This window comes from Leuresthes tenuis, unplaced genomic scaffold (assembly GCF_036924035.1).
Source record: "Leuresthes tenuis unplaced genomic scaffold, fLeuTen1.0.hap1 SCAF_9, whole genome shotgun sequence".
NCBI classification, from domain to species: domain Eukaryota; kingdom Metazoa; phylum Chordata; class Actinopteri; order Atheriniformes; family Atherinopsidae; genus Leuresthes; species Leuresthes tenuis.
In genome coordinates this window covers 24,591,331-24,615,512 of record NW_027325363.1, presented here as the reverse complement: position 1 = coordinate 24,615,512, position 24,182 = coordinate 24,591,331, and the positions used below count along the sequence as shown (strand labels likewise).

Sequence of the window (24,182 nt, the reverse complement as noted above, 5' to 3'; positions counted from 1 at the left end):
AGTTTCCCAAAGAAAGAAAACAAATAGTCACAAATACATTCATTTCAGAAATTAAATTAATATATATATTTGTCACTCTTGAAATAAGCATGGCTGGGTTTGATGTAATTTATATTTACAGTAAAATGTCCGTTGAAATGTGAGGAAGGGAACTGGACCGATGTTTCTTTTAAGAAAATAACCAAACATTGTCTTATCAAAACAGATAGATAGATTTCTATGTTTGACCCACATTTTATATCGTGTCCGACATTCATACCCATTGCATTTTGTCCCAGTCTATGGGGAAATGTAAGGTTCTACACCATTCTAAATAGTCCACACTGTTTTAAAGCGTCCTGATTAATTTGGAACAGCTGTTTTTGTCAACTCAACAGGTGACAAACAGCAGCTCCCAGCAGTTGGCTTGTGGTCAATAATAAAGGTCACAATAATTTTGATCTTAACTATATATAACATGTGTATATATATATATATATATACAGCCTGAAATTATTCATACCCATGGCACATTTTGACTTAAAGTTACTCTTATTCAACCAGCACGTGTTTTCTTGATTGGAAATGACACAGATCTCACTCCCCTTCCCCTTTGAACATTTTGCAATCCAGCGACACGCTAATAAGATACTTGCTTTGGTAAGTTTTCTTTCCCTTCCGGACCGCCATTGTTACACATCTGAGTCCTTTACCAGTTTTATTTTTCCATTTCTTATTCTGCTTTTCTGGTCCTAATTTTTCATACAGTTTGCCCTTCTCTCTTGACAACTATCATATGGTAAATGGTAAATGGACTTGTACTTGTATAGCGCTTTTCTAGTCTAGCTGACCACTCAAAGCGCTTCACTACATGCCGCATTCACCCCACTCACACACATTCATACAGCACGTCTTAGGATATAACTACGTGCTTTCTAAGCATTCACACACATTCATACCCCCAATGATACACTGGGGGAGCAACGTGGGGTTCAGTGTCTTGCCCAAGGACGCTTCGACATGTATCCTGGGGAAGCCAGAGTCGAACCACCGACCTTCCGATTGGTGGGTGACTACAGCCGCCCCTATATATAAGTTGTTACATCCACCATGAACACCGCTAATGCGGTCCCACTGACGACTCTGCTGCAGTTGGATGTATCAGAGAAAAGGTAAAAGCAGGTGAAAGCAAAAGGTAGACACAAACTAGGTGAGGGAAGGGACTGGACCACAAAAAGCACAGGATGAACTCAGAAAAAAAAAACAAGGAACCAACCAGGACTTGAAGTTAGGGCAACAAAAAACTGGTGGATGATTTATCTGAAAACATCTTAATGCTAAGGTGTGATAGCCTGGCAGAATGAGAGTTTCTGTTATGTGTATAAGAGTATTGATTATTGAACTGAATACAACAGGTGGGGCTGAGCTCCGACTCCTGCACGTGTTTTTCCACTCTTGCAATTTGGTGTACGCACACATGCACACAAAAATGGAGCGAAGTCTTATCCGTTCTATCTAATTTGTGCCTCCTCGTCTTGTCTCTCCTCCCCTCCTTTCTGCCTGTGACCCAAACGATCTCTGGGGGTGTGTTCCAGTTTGCTTTGTAAGCCGTGTGAGATAGCAAACTGTAGGGAGCCGAAGTGCTCGCTTCAAAGGATCTGTGAACTGTTAAAAGAAGAAAACAGCAACTGTTAATCATTTCACATTCATTTGAATATAGCATGGGCCATAGCTTGATCCAAACTGCAGAGAAGAGAGCGAGCTGAAAAAACTTTTCTAGTCACATTGACTAATGTTATCATTGCAGATGTGATTTAAGAGGTTAAGTTACCCCCAAACAGCCATGTTCAAAACCCTAAAGAAACTAAATCTACTACCTGTAGAAAAACAAGCTATTTCTGACATTAAAACTAGTCTTTGAGCTAGCTAAACTGCAATTGGCTTGATTAGCTTGGCTATCCTCTGGTGGAAAAAATTACCACACTAGTAGTGGAGAAATGATCTTAAATTAATGTACAACCATCAAAATGTCGGTGACATTGTGTTTGAATTGAGGAATTTTGTTTGAGATATTTTTGCTCAAGCTGCTGCCCCCACGACCCGACCCCCGGCAGATGATGGATGGATGGATGTTTGAGATATTCTCTACTGACATTCCCTGAGATGGGAGCAGAGCACAGGTTTCTAAAATGCACCTTAAAAAAAGAAGGTTGGTTGCATTCATCTAATGAGGGTCCTTGTCTGCCCAGAATTCGTTCCCGGCCAAATATTCTGCAGGATGTCTCAATCCCTGAAGTGCATCTGGGGAAGGTGAGAGGAAGCTTGCTGGAGGAGTTATGAGGGAGGATACACCTGCGTGTGTGTGGAAGTCTTTTCAGCATCCACTTTCTCCAAAGGGGGCGTTAAGTTAACCCGATGTTGGAAGCTGAATTTAAAGTAAATAATAACTTTGTTAGAATCCATGTGTGTCAGACCTGAAGGAAGAGCTCAGATTCAGCTGAATGTGGTCCCTGTATGGTGTGATACATACTCACGCTCACATCATCTTCTCAGGCATTTCAAGGTGCACACAACAGTACAGAAACTCACAGAAAGACAATTATGCTCTTTCCCCTCTGCCTTCTCCTCTCCTCAGCCACATCAAATAAGCGTTCGACAAATGAACATCTGCCGGACTCCTGTGCGCAAGCTCTTCTTAGGTCACAACTACATTTTTGAAGAAATCAGAGGACATACAAAAGTCACAGGCAAAAGCTTTTCCACTGTTTCGTAGGACTTTACGCCAACAGACAAGAGGCAGCACAAAGTGGTTTGATACTGTTTATTGATTGACAGGTAGCATCGAAGAGAATACAGCAGGCACAAAATACAGCGCTCTGATTGGCCACTAATTGTGTATTACAGATCATATTTTTGTTAGAATTGATTGATTTTTTCTTCTGTTGTTTGAACTGTCCTCTACGTCCAGCCCATCACTGCCTCCCGACATCCCAGAACGCACAGACACTTTCTACAGCTTTCCTGCTGGTTTGTCGGTTACATTTTGCTCCCCTATACAAAAAAAACACACCCCCCTCTCCCAGAAAACTACAGTACATTCATTTTTATTTTATTCCCTAGTGGTCGAACTTTTACTCTTTGGGACACAGTGTGATGAGCTCCTCGGCGCTAATCTCAAAACGTGTTATTACTGTTTACACCAGCTGACCAGCTACTTGGCCAAATACATGAATGTACTGTAAATCTTGGCTTTGTAGAAAAGTGAGGGAATGTGTTTGCTATACGAATACTTAAAACACATGAAATAACTCATTTGGGTAATTATTGCATTCAAATGTGCTGTAATCTGCTCTATATTACTGCAGTAATTGGACCTCTACTGATAACCCTGGAGATGCTGCTCTAAATTGCATTTCTATCTAACGTCCTCACGGGGGCGCTGTTGCTTCACATTACCTATAACCTTGGCTTACAGACCACATATCATATATTTACACAAATGAGATGACAGCCTTGAAATCATTGATGAAACACCAGGGAGCACTTTCAGTGTTGCTGTTACCAACAGAAACAACAAATGGCTTTAAGCGTGTCCCCACCACCTTCCCTCGACTCCTCCTTGGCTTGTTGACATTAAGAGTGCAAAGCTGGCTGAGAACCTGAAGTGACACTTTTAGACCTTGTAAGCTCTAAAGTACAGCACATTCTGTCACCACAACACCTACTGCGCAGAGGACTACCTTCATATCCGACATGGGAGTGCAGAATTACAGTCGGCCTTGTTTTTGCGTGCGTTTGGCTTGTGTCACTCCGGTTCGTCACAAACAGTCTAGTTTTAACAGTGCGTGAGCCAAATGAAACGCAATCCTCGTTTCCACTCGATCGTCAAAGAAATGAAGAGGAGTGTAGAAATATCAGCATTACATATCGTTAACAGTCAGAACAGTGTACACATAAAAGTTATTGGTTATTGCACAAAATATCTACATTTTCCCAGCTGGGAATCAGTACACAGAGAATGAAAGAATCACTGATTAATCAGCATCCGTGACGGCTGGCCATCTGCAGACAAAATAAAAATCGGAACGAAAGTGCAACGGCTTTTAAAAGTGCGACTGAAGTGAAAATACCCTGTCTACCTTACAGACAGCTTTTACAATTACTCAGACAGAAACACCGGTGACGGACACGAGCTTTCAGATTCTCCGGAAAACCGCGCTGTTCTTTTGAACTATTCAGCTGCGGAAAACAGTGAAAGCTTCTTTTTTGGTTTTCTGGACAATCTAAAAGCAGACATGATACAGGAGAATGTACAGTTTCTACTACTCTCCATGTACGGGTTCACGTCTAAAGACATTTCTCTGAGTGTTTTAAAGACAGCGAAGGCTGCTGAATGGGAAACGTGTGGGTTTGCTGTGTGACTGCGACAAAAGAAGGGGGGGTTTGTCATTCTGCTGCGTGGGAGTCTTATCCTCTGCGAAGCTCCCTCAGCTCTGCAGCCACTTTGCGCAACTCTGCTTCAATCTCCAGGAGCTCCTGTGGATAGAAAGAAGGGAACTAAATGACACACGTCTGCACTGTGTGTGTGTGTGTGTGTAAGCATGTCTAAAAATTTCAGATCGATTAAATATTTTAAAATGTGAAATATAATATTCTGAAAGAGGCCAATGAAAAAGGCCCCGGGATGCACTCAGATATTCGTTCTGATGTAAGAACTCAAACGATCATTTGCAACTAGCTTCACTTTTGACTTTCCTGAATAATCATCAAAAGAAAGCATAATCAACCTTATGAATTTTGTTTTCATAGTTGTATATAGTTGCTAAATATCAATCTAGAGCTTTTCTTCCTCAAAAAACATCCTTATTGCAACAAAATGCTTCTTTATCAATTTTTCTCTTCTCCCGCTGACAGTTTTAAGAAAATTCCAGCATGCTTCTGGAAGCTGGAGGTAAGTTCCGATGCCCTCTGAGTTGGGTGTTTAGTCACGGGTGAAGCTGGTCATCTTCTCAGTGCCTTAGAAGCAGCGCAGACTTTCAATTGCAGTGTAACATGTAGCTTTGTTTGGCAAATACACAAGCTCCAACAACAAGCTGAGCCCATCAGCAAAAGCCTTCGGAAACAAAGCGTACGCCACATTCCCATCCTTCTGCAGCCCGAACAGTCGGACAGAAACACCGACGAGCTTATTAGCATCCAGTCATGCCATTCCCTCAGAAACTTGTTTGAAAGGTGCCACAACACCTCGAGCGAACCCATAGGCTGCTGATCCACTCTTAACACCTCAGCTGCTGAGCTTCTCTGTCCTCTTTGACAACACTCTCTGAGATCTCGTCAGCCACTGTATCGAGTTGAATTCGATGCTTCTAACTTTGGAGGAAACGCCATACTCTGATCGTGAGTTTACTGCAACGCGAGCGGCTGAGGAGTCTCTTCTTGGTGCCCGCAGTGGACGGGTCTGTCTCAGTATTTAACCGTCTGAACTGCCTTTAAATGTAGTGACAGTTACGTACAGTTGGTAACGGTGTTATTAGAAATACATCTGTACAGTGTTGCTGTCAGGAAGTATGGACAGACGACACAAAAAGATGATGTTTCAGAGATACGATAAGTTAAAGCTAAGATTAAAAAAAAGATGTTGTAATTGAATTAGCTCATCTTATGTATCTCAGAACTGAGACGTGAACATGAATGCTGTTGGGAACTCGAGTGCGTATGAATCACAGCACAAGTTTTACTCCTGGGTCTAAAGAATGGCCACAGTTGCAAAAACACCTGTTTACAGTGTAAATAATTCAAGAATTATCTGCGCTCACTCACCTCCCCTTCGTCCTCGACAGTATCCTCTTCATCCTCGTTGTCTTCATTCTCTTCGTCTTCCTCGTCCTCTCTAATGTACTCATCCTCATCTTCCTCATCCTCCCCATCTTTATCCCCGTCCTCCTCATCTTTGTACCTCTCCCGCTCAAACTGCCGCGTGGCCTCGTCGCTGGCTTTCTCCATCATTCTCTTCTGCTGTGGCTCCTTCAGCTCAGCCACTTCATCCTTCTCCTCGACGTCATTCTCCTCGGACTCTTTTTCCTCTTCATCCCCTTTCTCTCTGCTCTGCTCGTCCCCCGTCTTATCATCCACCCCGTCCTCTTTCTCCCTCCCCTGCCCACCCTGCTGCTCCTCCTCCTGCACCCGTTTCATCTTTCGAACAAGTTCCTCCAGCTCCTCCTGCTTCTCCTTCCTCTCCCTCTCCTGCTCCGGCTTGCTGCTGCTCTCCTGTTCTTTGAGCAGCTCCTTCAGTTCCTTCTCCACCTTTTCTTTCTCCACCATCAGCTCCACCTCATTCTTCTTCCTCTCTTCGAACCTCAGCTTCTCCAAATCCTCCGCCGTTTCTTCCTCCTTCTCTTCATTCTGCTTGATCTTCTCGTCCTCCGCCTCCTGCTTCTGTTCCGTTTCAGACCCTTTCTGGATCTCCCTCTCCTTCACAGCCTCATATCGCTTCTTTTTCAGCTCTTTCAGTAGTTCTTTAAGCTCCTCGTCATTCCTCTCCTCCTTGCCTTTCTTGGTGATCTCTTCGGCAAGCAGCTCCTCAAGCTCCTTAGCTCTCTCCTCTTCATCATCCGTCCCTCTGCTTTCAATCCGTGGCTCCTCTGTCATCTTCCTCTTGGCATCGTCTTCTTCTGTCATGTCTTCTTTCGTTTCCTCTGTCTTTTTTTCAACACTGCTCACATCTCTCTCGTCCTCCTTGTCATCCCTCTGCTCAAAGTCGCTCTCATCATCGGCAAGATTGTATTCGTATCGCTCCCTTTCGTTCCCCTGCTCCTTTTCTCTCTCTGGAATTGCAGCAGTCAGTGTTAGCTACAGCATTATATAACACAACAAATGACACAATGAACCCACCGGGCCATGTTTTCTAGCAGTGATGTGCTTGAAAACACACCAACACCAACGACTGTCGGTGTGAATTTGTGCTTACCGTCTTCAGCCAGCCTCTGTAGCTCTCTGAGAAGACCCTGATGTCGTTGCACTTCATTAAGTTCCTCTGCAAAATCAGGCACAAGAACTCACAATATTGACACCAAAAGCAAGGCCCCTTAGTATATCAGTCATGGTTTAAAATACACCGCTTCGAATGTAGTGAGATGGAAGTAAAACGTGGCATAAAATAGAAATAAAGCTGCCTTCCACCGCAGATTTTCTGAGCACTGCTGAACAGATAATCAGGATATTACCTGCAAGCTGCGGTCCACACTCATGGTGCGACTCATCTTCATTCAGTGTTTCCTGAATAATACATTCAACCTGTTGGCACAATTGAAAAAAAAAAAATATATATATATATATATATATATATATATATACACACCATCAACACTAAAGTAACTAAAACGAAGAAACTGAAAGATAGCAGAAATAAAATGGATTCGTTTCTGACCTTTGCATCATTAAGGGGTGAGGTTACTGGCCGGCTTCCCACTGAGACAAAGTATGGAGGGAGGTGCAGAGAGAGAGAAAGAACAATTAGTGTTTCTGAGGCAGCATAGCAGCACCAAAACACCTCACCCAGCACCGCAGAGGAGCCACTGTGTCTCCTCTGTCCTGCAGGGGCATAGGTGGAGCTGTTCCCTCATCGAGTTGAGAACAGTTACTTCAGTAAAGAAGCTTAACCTCTTGCTTCCTCTTGCTGTGATGCAAACATTACCAGCGGCTTTAGCTGGCAGGTAGTTCCCCATCAGTGCTAAATAAGTCACCAATCCCTCGCCTGCACTTAAAAGCACACTAAGCAGCCCCATCGGCGCCTTTTCCCACAGAAATACATTGAACCTATCAAGGGCCTCAGAGTCAGCGCGGACCACGCTCAGTTTTCATCTGGCTGTCAGTTCAGTCGTTAAAATCATCCAGCATTCACATGGAACTATTGACCCGTTGTGCCTTTTCATCCACAACCACTGTGTGTGTAGCCTATGTGGATACAAAATGTGACAAATTAACTCAAGTTAAAACAAAACACAAAAGAAATCAGTGCATTTTACCTAAACTAAATGGTGTGTGAAAGTCTGATCAGTACAGACCAAGATCGATAAGACTAATTGATAAGTTTGGCCAGTGAGCAACCAGCACACAGACATGTGATCTGCTCACAGTGAAGCATGGCCTGTTCCACCATGTCCATGTGAGGCAGAGTGTGTGTATGTATGGAGGCGGAAGGATGCGCAGTGGCTCATGGCATTGTTGACATTACACCCTCTCTTGGCATCCGATTGGCGGCGAGCTGCAGTGGCGTTTAGAAATAAAGCTCCCGTTTAATCTAATTATAGCTTTAGGTGAATTCCATAATTGATGTCAGGGTGGAGTTATTTCATTCATTCACTGCGACAAAGCACGAACCTCTCAGTTTATACCGTCTCCGCTATATAGGTTATCGACTGTGCTGCAGCATAACACCATTGCGACCCAATATTAACCCGGCTGACATACGTGCCTCTGTGGGAGGCAGATTTCCTCTAATTCTCCCCGTCTGAAAGCTGCCTGCACTTGTTTAATTACAGCGGCTTTCTTTCAAGGCGGTTGGCGCGTGTCGCCACTACACGCGCACAGCTCACCTGTGTGGCGCTTTAAATGTACATTTCTGTGGACTAGTTTATGTCACTCAACACAAACTAAACATAACAATAGTGTATCAGCCACTGGCAGAGGAACAGAAAAAATAAAAATATATATCAAATTATATAACACCGCTCCTTAAGCGTATTAAGACTTAAAACCCCCGAAGCTTGCGCCATTAGGTTAGCATATACCTCGGTCGCTACGCTGTTAAAATGTGTTTTGTCCGGTTTTACCACGTCGTTGAGAGAGCTGAATGTGTAAAAGACTTCGGCACAGCCCGCCGAGGCTACAGCTTTCCCGCAATTTCAACCGTCTTTTCACACTAGAGTCCGAAATACACACATCGTGATTGTATGATTAATGTTTTGGACGCTTACCTCCGACTGCAGCCCAAAGAAAAACCGCGGTTATCAGAATTCCCATAGGATCCGAAGAGTCAGGCTCCTGCAGGAGATAACCTTGAAATGATGGACGGGATCCTCTTCACACACCCACCGAATGAAGTGGAGCCGAGCTGAGCCGCTGTGTGAGTATCGGTGTGTGTGTGTGTGTGTGTCAGGTGACTGAGCTCAGATCAAAGCCCGGACCGCTGCCTGGCAGCTCCTCCTGTGGTTACAGTATGTTAACAAAATGCTGGCGCGTGGAATAGTTCCTCTCACAGCCAGAACAGACAGCAGAATTACATTCACCAAATCCTGCCCTCATTAGCACGGTCCAAGCAGACACTTTGCCATTCCTCTCCCAAAGGTCTAACAACTGCTCCCTTCAGTTCCCAGGCGGCAGCGAACTGTTGATGACATTTTTTTTCTTGTTGTTAAAGGTGGGGATGCTACACAGTCGTAAACATGCCCCTGACCCAACTCTCAGAGACGTGTTCCTGCCAACTAATTCAAGATGAGCTTATATTTGTAATTAAATAGTCAGATGACGAGCTTTAAATGTTGGATATGCTTTCTGTGTTCTACTCTCCAGTGTAGTAAAACCTTTCTTTGGGAGATTTGAAAATCATCTTTTTGGAATCAGGGTTGTATCACAAAAAACACTAGCAGCAAACAACACACAAGAAAGAAATTCATTGTTCATGAAAGATATTCTTTTTTCTTTTATTCCCCCCTCTTTGTTGTTACTCTTTTCAGGACAAGAGACAATTGAGCATATATTTATGATTTCATTGCATGTGAAATCATGGATAAATACACTTACTGCCAGATTTGATACATTCCCCAAAAGCAGACACTAAATTCCTGCACAATTCAAGTATGTTTGGTGGGATTTTAGGCAAATGGCCATTCAAACAAATCCACTTCCGTTATGTAGGTATTAGTTTTCTCTCCGACTCAACAGCGTTGAATGTTTTCTGCCACAGATGTCTCAGGATCTTGGTCGGTGTCAGAGCAGTCCACGTGCACAAGTCTCATCTGCTCTTAGGAGCAGGCCTGGGTGGCCGGCTGTGCTGGTTTGGTCCAATGTATTTCAGTGGAGTGTGCTTTGGCTTCTCGATCACTTCCAGACCCAAGTAAGGCTGCAGGGCTCGGGGGACACGCACTGCTCCCTCCTGGAGAAGGGGGGGGGGGGGGGGGGGGGGGGGGGGACACATGACGCCATAAGGGTTTAAAAATGTCTGTTAATCAATAAGGTTCATCCATTGAAGAGACTCTTTCAAGGTGACCCTGAATAGCATTAAGCGGGTATAGAAAATGGATGGATGGACACTGACTTGGGAGTTTGTAAATTGTATTTTAATTACTGTTAAATTATTTGATGCTCAACAATGTTTGGGCAGGCAAGGCAGTGCTTTATTCGAAAGGAAGGCTCAGATATGTATCCATTTAAAAAATGTAGATTTGAATGCAGAATATTTGGTCGAATTTTACGAACATAAATCTTTGACATTAAAATGTAAAGTTTCTGAACCAAAGCTACCTCTCTAAAATCACCTGCTGGGAGTCTTACTTTGGTCTGGTGAGTCTCCAGAATGGCAATAATAATCCGGGGGATTGCGCACGCCGTAGCGTTCACCTGTGCAGACGGAACAACACACGTTACGGAGGTGGTATAATGCTGCAGCTTAGAGCAGCAGAGTGTGCAGCAGTGCTTCCCCATCTGCAGTCTTACTGTGTGGGCGTACTGCAGGCTGCCGTCCTCCCTCTCATACACAATGTTGAGGCGCCTGCTCTGGTAGTCTGTGCAGTTAGATCCACTGGAAATCTGATATATGGAGAAAAACAACAACGTTCCCACAAACCATCACACTTCTTCTTCTTCAGGAAAGACAGGTAGCATGTTTGTGCGTCACTCAGCAGACCATCACTTCCATCTCAATTGCTTCCTGCATCTGAATGATCAAGTGGATAAAGTCTGATTAACAGGGTCTGACCTCCCCGTAGCCGTTCCTCCCAGGCATCCAAGCTTCGATGTCATACTTTCTGTGGGCTGGAGGACCCAGCTCCTGAGTGGGCATGTCCAGCACTCTGAAGGAAAACGCACAAAAACAAGTGACGCCATAAAACTGGCTGAAAGCTGCCCAAAAAATTTAAATGATCCGACAACAACTGATGATAAAAGATTTCTATGTGTTGTTTTTTCTCTCTACATTACAAGAAGGAAGAAGAGGACTAAAAATATGTTTACCTTAATGCCCCATCAATTAGAGGGAGCTCCAACAACAGAGAAAGACGGCTGGCCAGGCTGTCGTGTCTTTACATGTTGCAATGTTTCACAGAAATAACCCAATTAAGGAGGACTAGTGGCTCAGCAGGGTAACTTCGGGTTTAACTCTGGGTTTTCGCTCTTACAGTTGCTCAGTTCTTACTGAGATGTAAAAGCACAACTTAACAATCTGTTCAACTGGAGTAAAAAGGTATTGGTACACATAGCGACAGGGTCTCTTTTTTTTTTCCTTTTGTTTTTTTTAACATTTTACATGCTAGCATGATCTTGTTTATTAGGAGTTTGTTCTGCCATATAACAAAAGACACCCAGCACATGACCTGAGCATTAAACACGAGGCATTTCTCATTACTCGTTAAAGTAAACACACATGATGAGAAGTACGCAGGCAAATCTGTCAATGCTGATAAACAGGTTGAATTTGCAGGTATGACAGATGAATACCAGCTGACAAAAGTTTGGATAAACACATTTATCTTCTAATTCTAATTCCTTCTAAATAAGCCTCTGATGTGGTGCAACCGTGTGTGTCCTGACCTGTAGTGGAGCTCCAGAGCAGAAAACAGCTCTTTTTGCAAAGAGACAAACTCCCCCAGCAGCTCAGAGCTCTCCTTTCCAGTCTCATCAGCTGTCACTCCAAACATCTCTACCTGAATCAACACACAGTCAGTGACAAAGCCAGTTAGCACAGCACCAGACAGTACGCTGTTTCGTGTCATTCAACAATTATTTGAACGCCACGCACATCATTTATGGAAAAATATTCAGTTTGCATGAAACTGCTAATTCATAGAACCCAAGTCAAACATCCCCTGTATGTGTGTTGCCATCAGTTTTACTTTAGTGAAGTGATGAACTCTGTAGAGCCCCCACGTCTCCCTGCCTGTGTCCGTCTCTGCTCGGTAGCAGGTGCTGCTGCACACCGTCCTGCAGTGACAGATGATGGATTGGGTCAGTCGTGTCAGTTACACTTACTCCAACACCACTCTATCTGTAGCCAAGAGGGCGCTTCTAACCTGACGGGCAGGTCCTTCCAGTTAACGGCGTGATCCATGAAATAGCCTGAGGAAGAGAGACACAAACACAAGCTTTCCTTTTATGCAACACTGATACGTGTATAAAAAGGAAACGTACATATAAGCGCGTTTAGGCCATGAGCAGAATGCAGGTGTTTTGACTGGGACTGACAGGTTCCCTGGCTCCCCCAACAGTTGTCGGATGTAAAAAAAACAAAAAAAACATGTTTCCATGTTGGTCTGAAATGGAACTGAGGTGGCTAACTGAGGCTTCATCTATGAGATGGAGATGAAAATGATAAGGTTGACTTAGGCCTAGATGCTGAAGTTGAATTTCTGAAACGCATTATCTCAGCCCCCAAGCACTCCGGGGCAGCTTCAGGCCCGGTAATGTGCACAACAAAGGTTGCTGTACTTCAAAACGTGGTTTTAAGGTTCACAAACTTCTCTAGTGACGCTTCAAAAACCATCACTATTTGCTTTCTACCGCAGGCTCTCTGAAGCTGCAACTTTATGAGATAAAGTCGTTCCAAAACAAATCTGCACTCCTGTTATGCTGGCAAACACTCATGGGCATTTGTGAGAAAATGGAAACGCATTCTGACGGTGCAGAGGAGATCAGTCTCACCTGCCACGCCGACCTCTCCAGTCCCAGCCAAGTTGAGGTCTGGGAAACGAGCTGGATCGAGCGAGTAGACCTGAGAGCGATGTGCATTCGGCTGCATCCCACAGCCCTCCTAAAAGTGGAAGAGACAGACGGGAGAGTGAGAAATAAGAATGAATTTGTATGGTTGCATCCACTTTAACATAACAACAGCCCTGACTGTGATCATAATTGTGGGTGTGCTGATAAAAATGGGGTCAAATATCAAGACATGCACTAACATGATCATTTCAGTGTTGTTTTCAGTTATTACACCCCACACCAGCAGCAGCTGAGCATGCCAAAGTGCTCTATCCCTCTCCACCAGGTGTCACGTCTTGGTACCATCCTTTTTTTAAGTGCTGCCACCCCTGAAATAGAAAATATTTTATATATATGTATATGTATATCCTGGCTCCCCTCGGCAGCAGGCTCATCTTCAGTGGTACTTTTACCATTTTTAAACCATTTTTTTTTTTATCCCTGCCCCTAGCGCTGTCCTCTATCAAACGCAGTCATAAAATGGATGAGGAGTAATTCATCCCTGACGTTGTGAAATAAAAGGATCTACATAAGCTACAGTCCTGTCATTAAATTCCACTGGAAACACTGATCAACTCTAAGTTTAAGTAGAGTGTATCCTGACAGAACTTTATACGAATGTCTGTGTGACTGAAAACATTTTCATGGTAAACACTTTTTTTTCCCATGTGAAAATAATTGTGTGGTTTATAATTAAAGCCAATCATAAATGGTACTGAATGGTACAACTATGCCACCTGCTGACGTAACCTGGTAGGCTACCTGGAAGGTTTTACTGTCACATGTTTGGCTCACGATGGAGCAGTGAAGGTGAGGCGTCCAACCACAACACAACGCTGAACCAACTGGTAAGCATGTTGGTGGTAGTATCATGCTCTGGAGCTGTTTCGCTGCCAGTGGGACTGATAGACTGTATGACAAATGATGACAGTGACCCCAAACACACGTCAAAGCTGGTTGTAGAACAGATCAAACAGAAAAAACATTAAACTTTTGAAAAGACCTTTCTCCCCCCTAACTGAGTGGTAAGTGTATGTCATCCTCCCACTGGGGCTGTACAATAACTAAACAGCACTTTGTTAGTGTTGCGCAATGTTAAATTTGATGTTAAATCTACGATCATCCAGATCCCACTTCTGCAGTTAAGCAGTATGCTGTTCTTGTGGAACTACTTACAAACACCGCCCCCTTCAGCATGTCAGGCACAACCATGGGAATGAAGCCCTGCACGAGTCGAAAGGACAACTCAGCTTTGACTCTTCAACATGTTGAAATATGACAATGCACTTATATCCGGCATCTCCAAACACAAGCGTACCCGTCGCTGCAGTGTGTCGAGGGCAAAGTTCTGGAGTGCAGTTTGAAGTCTGGCCCCCGCTCCTCTCAGATAGTAAGACCTGTGGCCTGAGACATGAGATAGACGCCTGCAACAGAAGAGAGATGAAGGGTAAACATCTCCGCTCTGTCAGCAATTAGACAAATACATGAGTCAAAGTAAGAAGAACAGGTAGCTAATAACAACAGGTGAGCGATTCCCACCTCTGCCTGATGAGTCCCAACTCCTCCCCCAGCTCTGCATGGCCTTTGGGCTTGAAGTCAAACTCTGAAGCAATGAGGAAACCGATTTTTATGCAAGCATTCATCAAATAATCTGAGATTAGAACATTTTAATTCTATTCATCCACACTTCATATTCCAGCAGTCACCTGGTTTCTGCCCAACAAGCTCCACCACCCTTGCCTGGCTCTCATCTCCAACAGGCTTGAAAAAAGGAGAGGAAAGAAGACTTCAGCTTCACAGTGCACAAAATACTCAGAACAAAGGTGGACGGTGTCCTCACCACATCAGGGTGTGAGGTGTTGGGCAGTCTGAGCGCTCGGCTGTAGTGTTCCCGATCCAGTTCAGTCTCTTTGAGGTACAGCTGATTGAGTCTGCTGCGGATATCCCGGCCCCTCTGCAGGGCCTGGGAGTACTCTGGAAGCTGCGGGATCGACAACTTCAGCCTTGTTCAGACAGGAGCTACTCAACATATGACTGTACTGTGTCATCCGAATATACACATGCAAAAAAAAGTGGCTGCAAATTTATGTTTTTTTTTTGTTTTTTTTGTTTTTTTAAATTCTATTTACTGGTCTCACTACCTTCATTTATGCCTTCAAAAGATGACAACTTTTTGCCAGAAAAGCTTTGTTAAACACATTATACACTCAAGTGGGAAAAGAAAGTACAATTCTAAGTTTTCAATTCTTTTAGTTTTAATGTTTGATGTATCAGGACATGATAGAAATAAAACATCTGGTCATTTCCAGGCCTTAGAATTAGGGAAATACAACAGATATATGTAGCATATAGCAGCATGTCAATATTTATTTTACAAAACTAAGCCAAAATGTGGAAGCAGTAAGTGGCAAACTAAGCATCCCCTGTGCTTTAATAGCTTCTTTAAAACATTGCATCAGCTCATTTAAGGTCCTGCCATGGCACTTCAGTCAGATTGAGGTCTGGATTTTGACTGGATCACTGCAACATTCTGATTCTTTTTATTTTTCTGTTGCAGTTTTACTGCTGTGCTTGGGGATCATTGTGCTGTTGCATGATCCAATTTCGCCCAAGCTTTAACTTTCTCCTGGCAGTCCCTCCTAACAAGCCCAATGTGTTCAGTCTTTTTCTAATATGGTTATTGACTTAAACATTTAACATGTTATTTGACGCTTGTGGAGTCTGAGATAAAATCAAATGCATTTGTTTAGCAGCACCCGGCTGCGACTTACCCTCTTAATTCCTACAGAAGTAGCAAGGGCATACTTAGGTTTTTTTTGCACATTATACTTGTTTTCTATTTGATCTTTTGTTAAATAAATAATAGAATAGAATAGAAATGACAATAATAATGACACTGTGTACATCACATCATCTGAGGTCGTAACTGATTTAAGATCTAGTAAGGACCAGGTGATTGTTTATCATACCCTGATTTGTAAAATCTGTGATTTGAAAGAGGATGTACTTCCTTTTTCCTCAAGATCATTTAGCTATACCTATGACACAGACAGCCACTCTGCGTGTGTGATATTTGCCATCCGTGTGTGCAAATGTGTTTGTTTTATTGCATTTAACTTACATTAGCGAGGGCCTTCTTGTCCCTCGTGCTCTGTGTAGAAAAGATTGTTTAGAGAGACAGCTTTATACGTTGACACTGTATAATCAGTGCTATCAGATTAATTACTCACCACTAGTGCTTTGACTGTGTCACTGATGGATTTCTTGTCCTCCTCCAACTCAAAGATTTCTGTTCTCACTGCTTGGAGTTCCTGCCACACACATACCTACAATGAAGAGAAAGACACAATCAGTATGATTAAGTGGAAAAGCCAATAGAACTGTGCTATTGAATTATAATGTTCTTGCATGCAAACTGTTTGCGTGCTGCGATTTAAACAGACTGCCAAATTACTTACAATTTTCCTGACATCGTCCCCCCGTAGGTCCCCCTTCCTGCTCTCTACATTGGCGATGACTTTGTCGGTCTCCTCACACACAGCTCTCATGTCCAGATCGGGCTTGTCGCTGTAGCCTTCGCGGACATGCTCGTACAAACTGCTCCGGACTCCATGCGAAAAGCGGTGCGGGATGAACACGTCTATCCTCCGCTTTGAACATCGTCTAGCCACCGGGTGTAACACAGTCAGTGCAATACCTCCAACTCTTGTAATCATGCCTATACGGGCCGCCATGTTTGCCGAGTGACAGATGTTGCATTCAATGGGTGTAAGAATAATCCAAGCTATTATAATATAAAGATATTTGTCAGTTCTCCTTTGACTTTATTGCGTTTATGCGTCTGTATCCATGTTTGGAAATAGAAATCTAACTGAAGCGTGATTGTTTTAATTATGTTTATTTAACCGATAGTTATTTGCCCTTATTCTAGTCTATTTTACCAATATATCAAGGTGCAAATCACCCGTATCTGCACTGAATGCCACATGAATAAGGAAAGTAGATAGGAGGAGATTATAATAAAAAATAAAGCGTTACTGAATTAAATGTTATTTGAAAATAGCACATTTTATACCACGGTCGGAGGGGACACAGGATTTCCTTTCTTTCTTGTCGCTGCTTGACAGAAAACGGTTCAGCCCCAAACAATCGTCACGAGCCAAAGGTCAGCCAATCAGATGAGGGGAAGTTTAACGTTGCGGTAATCCGGTTCAGACATGACAAGTGCGGCCGAGTGAAACTGGACTCAGTTCTTATCTTCAGCGCTAAAACATACACTTTTAAACGTTTCATGGCCAAGCTGGACTTGTGGACTCACTGCTATGGTGGCGCGATATGTGTTACGAAGACGCGTGTTTACCACGGGAAGAGAAGTGTTTCTTTGTCAGCTATTTTGGTCCCTCGGTTAGTGCTGATGGTGTGCAGCGGGCTGGATGAACAGCGAGTAGCCTGACGCGGCTTCACCACAGGCCGGGACGAGCTTGTCAACTGAGCCTGGAAGACCGAGACAACCAAATGCTTGGAAGTTTCTGCTAGCAAACCGGCTACCTGGATACAGATAGGTTGCCTCTAACTGCCTCAGTAATTCTTATTGAGAGTGACCCAACCAGCCTTCACGGTGGAAACGAGAAGGAGAGCAAAGGTAAGGAGAGCTAAATATTCAGTCTTGTAGCGATAAACCGAGGCTCAACAAAAGTCTGATTTTTCATTTATTACAGCCAGACTTCTAAAGAGACGTTTGGAGACATAATTATGACTTGAGGAATAAATAGGGTTGAAGAAATCTGCATGTTGCCACGGCAACTGACTAAAACTAATACATGCTATCATAGATTTTCTTGTTAGAAACCAGCATTTTTCACAGAGAAAACCTTCGGCCGTGTTTGCAGAAAGGTGACAGTGTTAAATAGGTTTTCTGGCTTTACTTAAAGGCGTGCTGTATGTGTGTAATGCCGCGCAGATGAACGCTGTGCGGGGGGGCACAGTCACCTGGCGTCCCCAGCCGTGGCAGGACGGGGACGGGGGAGGAGGGGAGCCTCTATCAGACAGCGACTCCGAAGAAGAGGACTTTCCTGACGACAGCACCACTCCGCTGGGGGACTACATCACACATGGTGAGACAGACAAATGCTGAAGCGGGGCTTTCTTTATCCCTGTCCGATCTGCTTTGTCCAGTTTATCTCTCCTTTCACTCCTCCAGCCTTTGTCTCCTGCGTTTTTAGGACTAAAGCAGCTTCTGGACGCACAGCAGCTGTGTGATGTGACTCTGCTTGTTGAGGGGAGGAAATTCATGTGTCACAGGTAGGACTGGGTGTCTTTGCTCTACTGCTCGTGTAGAAGTTTTACCCGCCGGCCGTGTATGGATGACTTGTTTTACTGACCGAACATATTAAATTCACAGTCACATCTGACTTTTAAAAACATTATTATTACAAATCAATTGAGTGAGCCACGTTGTGTGATCGCAGATTAAAGTTAAGCTCTGGAACTAGGCATTCTGTCTGTGATAAGAATGGAAGTATACTCTATGCGCCTCTGTGTCTCTCTTTCGCACCCCCTTCCCCCGCCAGAGTCCTTTTGGCGGCTGTGAGCCCGTACTTCCGGGCCATGTTCACTAGCCCTTTGGTGGAATCACGCCTCACTGAGATCCGACTTGAAGACGTGACACCGTCTGTCATGGAGACTGTCATCCAGTTTGTGTACACCGGCGAGGCAGGGCTCTCACTGGACACTGCTGAGGATCTGTTTGTGGCTGCCAACCGGCTTCAGGTCATGCCCCTTCAGGACCTGTGCTCCAGGTAAAACTTCCAGGCTCAGTAGGATTTGAAGGCTCTGTTATTACTGTGATGTTAGGGTGTAATTACTTAATCAAATTCTGTTTTCTTGTTTTGATTACTCTTATTTGCCTCTGTCACCTCCTCTGTCTCTTCCTCTTCTCTACCCCCCTCAGGTTTCTATTTGAGCACCTCTCGGTGGATAACTGCCTGGGGATGTACTCTCTGGCTCGGTCTCATCATGACCAGCTTCTGCTACGTGCCTCTATTCGGCTGGTGGCCCAGCACTTTCCCAGAGTGGCTCGGCAGAAAGACTTCCTCCTGCTCGACCATGGCACTCTGGGAAGCCTCCTGAGCTCTGACCGTTTGGGAGTGGACTCTGAGGCGGAGGTCTACGACGCAGCGCGCCGCTGGGCCGAGCACCAGCCTTTGGATCGCTACGCCCACATGCCAGCGTTGCTTCACCACCTGCGTCCGGGGCTGTTGTCCCTGGAAGAGAGCCGAAGGCTGAGCCAGGAGCTGGGGCCTGCTGCAGCTGGAGAGGGCCTCGGGGGCCCTCTGAGACCGCGGGAGGGAATGTTTGAGAAAAAGATAGTCTGCGTGGACCTGACCCCTCGGGAAGATGAGAATTTAGCTACAAGGGACTACACAGTGGACTGCTTTGATCCTCGAACTGGAAAGTGGGAGAAGTTAGCAGCACTTGGTTCACTTGTCAGTCCTGGCTGCACGGCTGTGGGCGACAGGCTGTTTGTTGCAGGCGGGATCCTGCGGACAGGCTCTGTGTCTGCATCTGTGCATGAATACGATGCTGTATTGGACAGATGGATAGAGCGCCCTGCGATGGTACAGCCACGGGCTATGCTGGGTCTGTTGGGCTGCGGAGAGTCACTTTATGCCTTGGGCGGCTGTAACCGCTCAGCTCTGCTGGACTCCAGTGAGACCCTGGAGCTGACTACACTTCAGTGGGGCCCTGGTCCTCGATTACCATTCCCACTGCGCGCCTTTGCATGTGCAGCATTACGAGGACGACTTTACCTGCTGGGTGGAACCACACTTGAACAGAACCGGGCCGTAGTCCACTCTGGTGTACTTATTTATCACACCCTGACAGACTGCTGGACACGAGTGGCGCTGGACTCTGGTGCCACCTGCCTCGCTGGAGGCGTGGCAGTGCGAGGGGGAGTCTGCGCCATTGGGGGATACATGAGGGATACCACCAAGTTCCTGGATGGAAACTACACCAATCTGGAGACTTTAGACGCTACTGGCCGTGTGTTGTTTTTCAGAGAGGGCAGGGGATCCGGGGTTGAGAGGGAGGTGACGGGGGGAGGTGTGATGGTCAGCGCAGAGCAACGGGGGGTTGCAGGTGGCGGGAGTGACAGAGCCCCAAGTCCGGTTCTTTTTCCCGGATTGCCACGACGGATTGCAGCAGGGGGCGTGGCCAGGTGGAAAAGGAGGATTTATGTGTTGGGAGGAGAAAATGGCTCGCGGTTCTACGACAGTGTGTACTGTTGGAAACCGGGCTGGCGCAGCTGGGTCCAGAGAAGAGAAAAACTCCCTGGAGACACTGGAGGGGTGAGCCAGTTTGGGTGCACCACTCTTAAATTCCCTAAGAAACACATCCTGTCCAGACTGAGACTAGCCAAAGAAAACTGCAAGAAGCCCACTGACTAACTCGACTGGAGCATTTTACTGATGTGACTATCGATGAGCTTGTCCTTGAGCTCATACAATGTTTGTGTTCGAAATGAATTCTAGAGGAAAATATATAATTTTATACAAACTGTGTGCAGCCACCAAGCAGGCCTATAATATACTGGATCCTATGAAATCCATAGTCGGACAGAGAAACATTTGAGCCAGAAACTGGTTAAAAGTTGGGCAACATGTACCTGAATGTTACCTATTCCACCTTTTGTCAGAAGAATAAAATCCTTTCAGAGAGAATAGAGCCTTGTAATTTTATAAGGATATAATGTTATTTTGCTGATTGAGTCCCCCTCTGCTGAAAATCCAGTTTTAAAATCTTTTGAACATGCTTATAAGAGGTTGTTTTCATGTCTTAGCATCACTGAAAAGTCTTAGAAAGGTGTGGTCGAACAGTTTGTGTGTTCTATGTTGACTATTTGGAGGAATTGGTACCAAATAATCTTGACTACTTGTGGGGTGGGTCTGTACAGCTCATTTCCATGTTCTGTGAGGAACAGATTAAATGAGAGGCCAGCAAGCTGAGAGGATGTTAGTACGGGCAAGGTGGGGAACACAGCATAAGCAAGGCTGAGGGAGGATCCACAGGACGGGGCAAACCGTAAGAGTTGGTGAGAAGCTTGCTGGTCGAACCGTGGTACCCATTAGATCCAGGAGTGCTGGGCTGAACTAAGCGCTAGCAGACAGCAGAAGCAAGACCAAGCAAGAAGCTGGGGTACTCGACCAGCCATGCGAGCCAACCAGAAGCTTGCTTGCTGTAAAAACCGCTAGTTCTTTATTATGCCCGGGAGGTAGCAGAACAAAGCCTCAGCTGGCCTGCAAGCCCACTGGAAAAAAAAAAGTCCTATTTAAGCTGCTTGCTCTGGCAGTACTCAGGCTGGGAACCAGACGACCCTGGAAGATGGCAAAGGAAACACTCGGGGAGTGTCTAGCTTGATAGTGCTGGAAAGTGGGCAAAAGTGGGGACTTTCATAGCAAACTCATGGCTTGGCCTGCAGCTGACTGGAAGTTTGCTCAATGTGGAGGCTGCTAGTTTCGGGGGCATCATGCTAGATCGACTTGAGGATGCGGGTAGCTTCTTAAGCCTGGAGCTTCCGTAACGAGTGAGCTGCCGGTTGGCTCACCTCGTGTCATGATTCCTTGCTTGACCTTTCTCCTAATGTGTGCCAATAAATCAGGGAACGAGACTAACTCTGGGAACGCTGGTTAACAAGCGGCTCTAAGATAGCCGGTGAGCAGCTCTTGAAGTGTTCAAAGCGTAGAAAAGTGCATTAACATTAGGATATTTCATGACCTACAATTTCTTCCCCCTTCTGGAGAGTTGCTCTCTGGGTCAGAGATGTAGGGCTGATTTTTATTTTCGTGTGTCAGAACACACTGAATGTACAGCTGAATTACATTCGCATTAGAACTGATGATTGCTTTGCAGAGACGGGAAAGGCCAGTTGCTGGCGTGTGGGGCCAGGTTAGCGTATGAATAGATCCCCATTTACGGAAGCAGACGGAGAGTCATAAGATCAGCAATTTTAAAGGCGTAAAAAAAAAATTTTCTCCTGGCTAAAACTTTGAAACTTTAAATCTAAAGGTAAGTAAATTGTTTTTTTTTCTAGGATTTATGACTAAGCTGTTTGGAAATCACCTAATGCTGTGAATTTGTCAGTGATCTGTTGTTCAAATGGTTAACGGCACATTTCTAATGCTTTGTTCTATTTTATTATAAATATGTTTTCTAAGTTTTTTATTTTTTTAATCTCTAATGTGGGCTGTGATGTCCTGTGTCTTTACAATTAAGGGCTACATAAAATGGCATAATTAGAAACTTGCATATTTTTCATGAACCCGCTGGCTTTTAGACAGTTTTTCTTGTCCCATTAGTTAATGATAATAAGATCACCGTCAGAGCATCTCAGGCTACATTCAGGTTTGTAAGGAATTAACATGCTGGTGATGTAATCACGGACAGCAGCGTTCCGTAAAGGTAAGCACAAAGATTTATTGATCCTCCATCAGAGCCAGTGCCCTGTTTTTGCAGTTTTAACAACCGAAAGGTTTCTAACCATGTCCGACTCCAGCTCCTCCATCAGGATTCATGAGATTTGATGTGATAAATGGCACAGGCTCGAACCCTCAGGGAACACCGGGAGGGACACTGACATTATTTGGCTGCTTTGATTTGTCACCGGTGTTTCTGCAGCATTTGGGACAAGTTGACGTTTGGGTGTGTGACGTTACCTCGGACAGGCAAACCGAGTGCTCTAACAATTCACCAGTTTCCAAGTTCTTTTGGACAAACTGATCCGATATTTTCAAAGTTTTAAGACGCAAGAATAACCAACCCAACTTGCCCTGATTGTCAGAATCAAGTTTACCATCCCAGATGACACTTACATTCCTGCACTTGGTTTTGATTCAAGGGGAGACAAAGGGAGACATGCTCACTGGCAGAGTCTGGACCTTCGAAAATGCTTCTAACATGATGCAGGATGCAGTCTATGTCCCCACGTGTGATTCAATCAGAATATAAATTTGAACTACTATAAAGGTTCTGCAGGATTTGTTCTAGGAATGATTTATGTGCCATAACCAACAATAGTGCCACAATCAGTTGTGCAAATGATATGATTAGAGAATGAGATATCTAATCAGTGATCTGCTTAGCAACAAGAAGGGGAATTCACAGAGGAAGCTGTTAAGAATGGATTGGTCCAGAGGTGACTTTCAGATAAGTGTTTGATTAAAGGTCCTGGTCAGATCAGAGTGAAGAACTGATACTGATGTGGAGAACAATCAGTAAGCATTTCCCCGAGTAAGTCAGTGGGAAGAGAAGATTTCCTTTGTTTCTAAACAACAGTGTCAAAGCACATTTTACACCATGAATAAAAAGGTAAACATGCAGCCGTGTCTTTGAGTCATGACTTCATCACTGAAGGAAATGTTGCTTGACTCTGTGGAGTTTTGGAGGAGCGGTGTCACAACACTCTGACCCGTCTGTCCTGCATCTTTCCTAAACTTTGGAGCCAGATTGACAGTTGTTTCTTTTTACCAAGACTGAGCAGCTGTTTGGAGCTACACAAAGTGACACCACATATTGTGTTTTGAAATGTATTTTAGAAATCTTTGGTGGTCGTTTTGAGATGATGGCTTCTTCTCTGACCGCAGTGCCAGGACAACCCTGTACGATGGCTGCAGACGTGTGCCCAGAATTATAAGTATGCTGATTTACTGTGGCTAAAACACACCTGTGGTTTGTCTCCTAACTCCGCTTTCCACTAATTTATACTTAAACAGCCAAGCCATGAACTCTAAAGTCTAAACATTTTTCCATCTCTCAAAGCCTTAAGTGTTTGAGAGATGACAGGATTGTGGAGTTTCCCCACAATTCCCAGCTAACAGCAGTTGTCTAACGCCACAAATAGAACATTACTTCTGGTGATTCACACTACTGTTTCACCTATCACCTCCAGAATAAACACTAAGGTCTGCAAACCTCTTCACATTGTTTATTTCAACCTGCAAAATACAGTCCCGATTCCAAAAAAGCTGGCATGTTATACAAAATGGGAATAAGAACCATTTGCAATGATTTGCAACACTAGTTTATTTACAATAGAACATAAAAGACATAACATGTTAAAATGGAAACATTTAACTGTTTGATAAGGAATTTGCTCTTCTTGAAATTGAATTTAGCAACATGCCTCCATATGAGCACTGACTCAGGGCAGACGGCAGTGTTTCTGGACCATGTTCATA

The 24,182-nt window shown here is 44.5% G+C and overlaps 3 protein-coding genes across 3 annotated transcripts; 1 reads left to right on the top strand and 2 right to left on the bottom strand.

The window, feature by feature from the left end:
• Window positions 1-2,786: 2,786 nt before the first annotated feature.
• Window positions 2,787-9,182, bottom strand: LOC140314647 (uncharacterized). The gene is made up of 6 exons (XM_072392968.1): window positions 8,955-9,182; window positions 7,406-7,446; window positions 7,203-7,272; window positions 6,947-7,012; window positions 5,800-6,803; window positions 2,787-4,515 (listed from the first exon to the last, which is right to left on the bottom strand). The coding sequence occupies exons 1-6, from the start codon at window positions 8,998-9,000 to the stop codon at window positions 4,447-4,449; spliced, it is 1,296 nt and encodes a 431-aa protein (XP_072249069.1). The 5' UTR covers window positions 9,001-9,182; the 3' UTR covers window positions 2,787-4,446.
• A 476-nt stretch (window positions 9,183-9,658) lies between these two features.
• sars2 (seryl-tRNA synthetase 2, mitochondrial) lies at window positions 9,659-16,717 on the bottom strand. Its single transcript, XM_072392967.1, has 16 exons — window positions 16,407-16,717; window positions 16,179-16,274; window positions 16,070-16,099; window positions 14,789-14,929; window positions 14,655-14,709; window positions 14,488-14,551; window positions 14,267-14,372; window positions 14,125-14,172; window positions 12,892-13,000; window positions 12,264-12,309; window positions 12,087-12,174; window positions 11,785-11,897; window positions 10,955-11,048; window positions 10,693-10,785; window positions 10,531-10,596; window positions 9,659-10,132 (listed from the first exon to the last, which is right to left on the bottom strand). Exons 1-16 carry the CDS (start codon window positions 16,680-16,682, stop codon window positions 9,992-9,994), a joined length of 1,566 nt encoding a protein of 521 aa, XP_072249068.1. The 5' UTR covers window positions 16,683-16,717; the 3' UTR covers window positions 9,659-9,991.
• Window positions 16,718-17,124: 407 nt separating this feature from the next.
• Window positions 17,125-20,669, top strand: LOC140314644 (kelch repeat and BTB domain-containing protein 8). The gene is made up of 5 exons (XM_072392966.1): window positions 17,125-17,590; window positions 17,909-18,062; window positions 18,171-18,249; window positions 18,519-18,746; window positions 18,899-20,669. Exons 2-5 carry the CDS (start codon window positions 17,909-17,911, stop codon window positions 20,394-20,396), a joined length of 1,959 nt encoding a protein of 652 aa, XP_072249067.1. The 5' UTR covers window positions 17,125-17,590; the 3' UTR covers window positions 20,397-20,669.
• The last annotated feature ends 3,513 nt before the right edge of the window (window positions 20,670-24,182 follow it).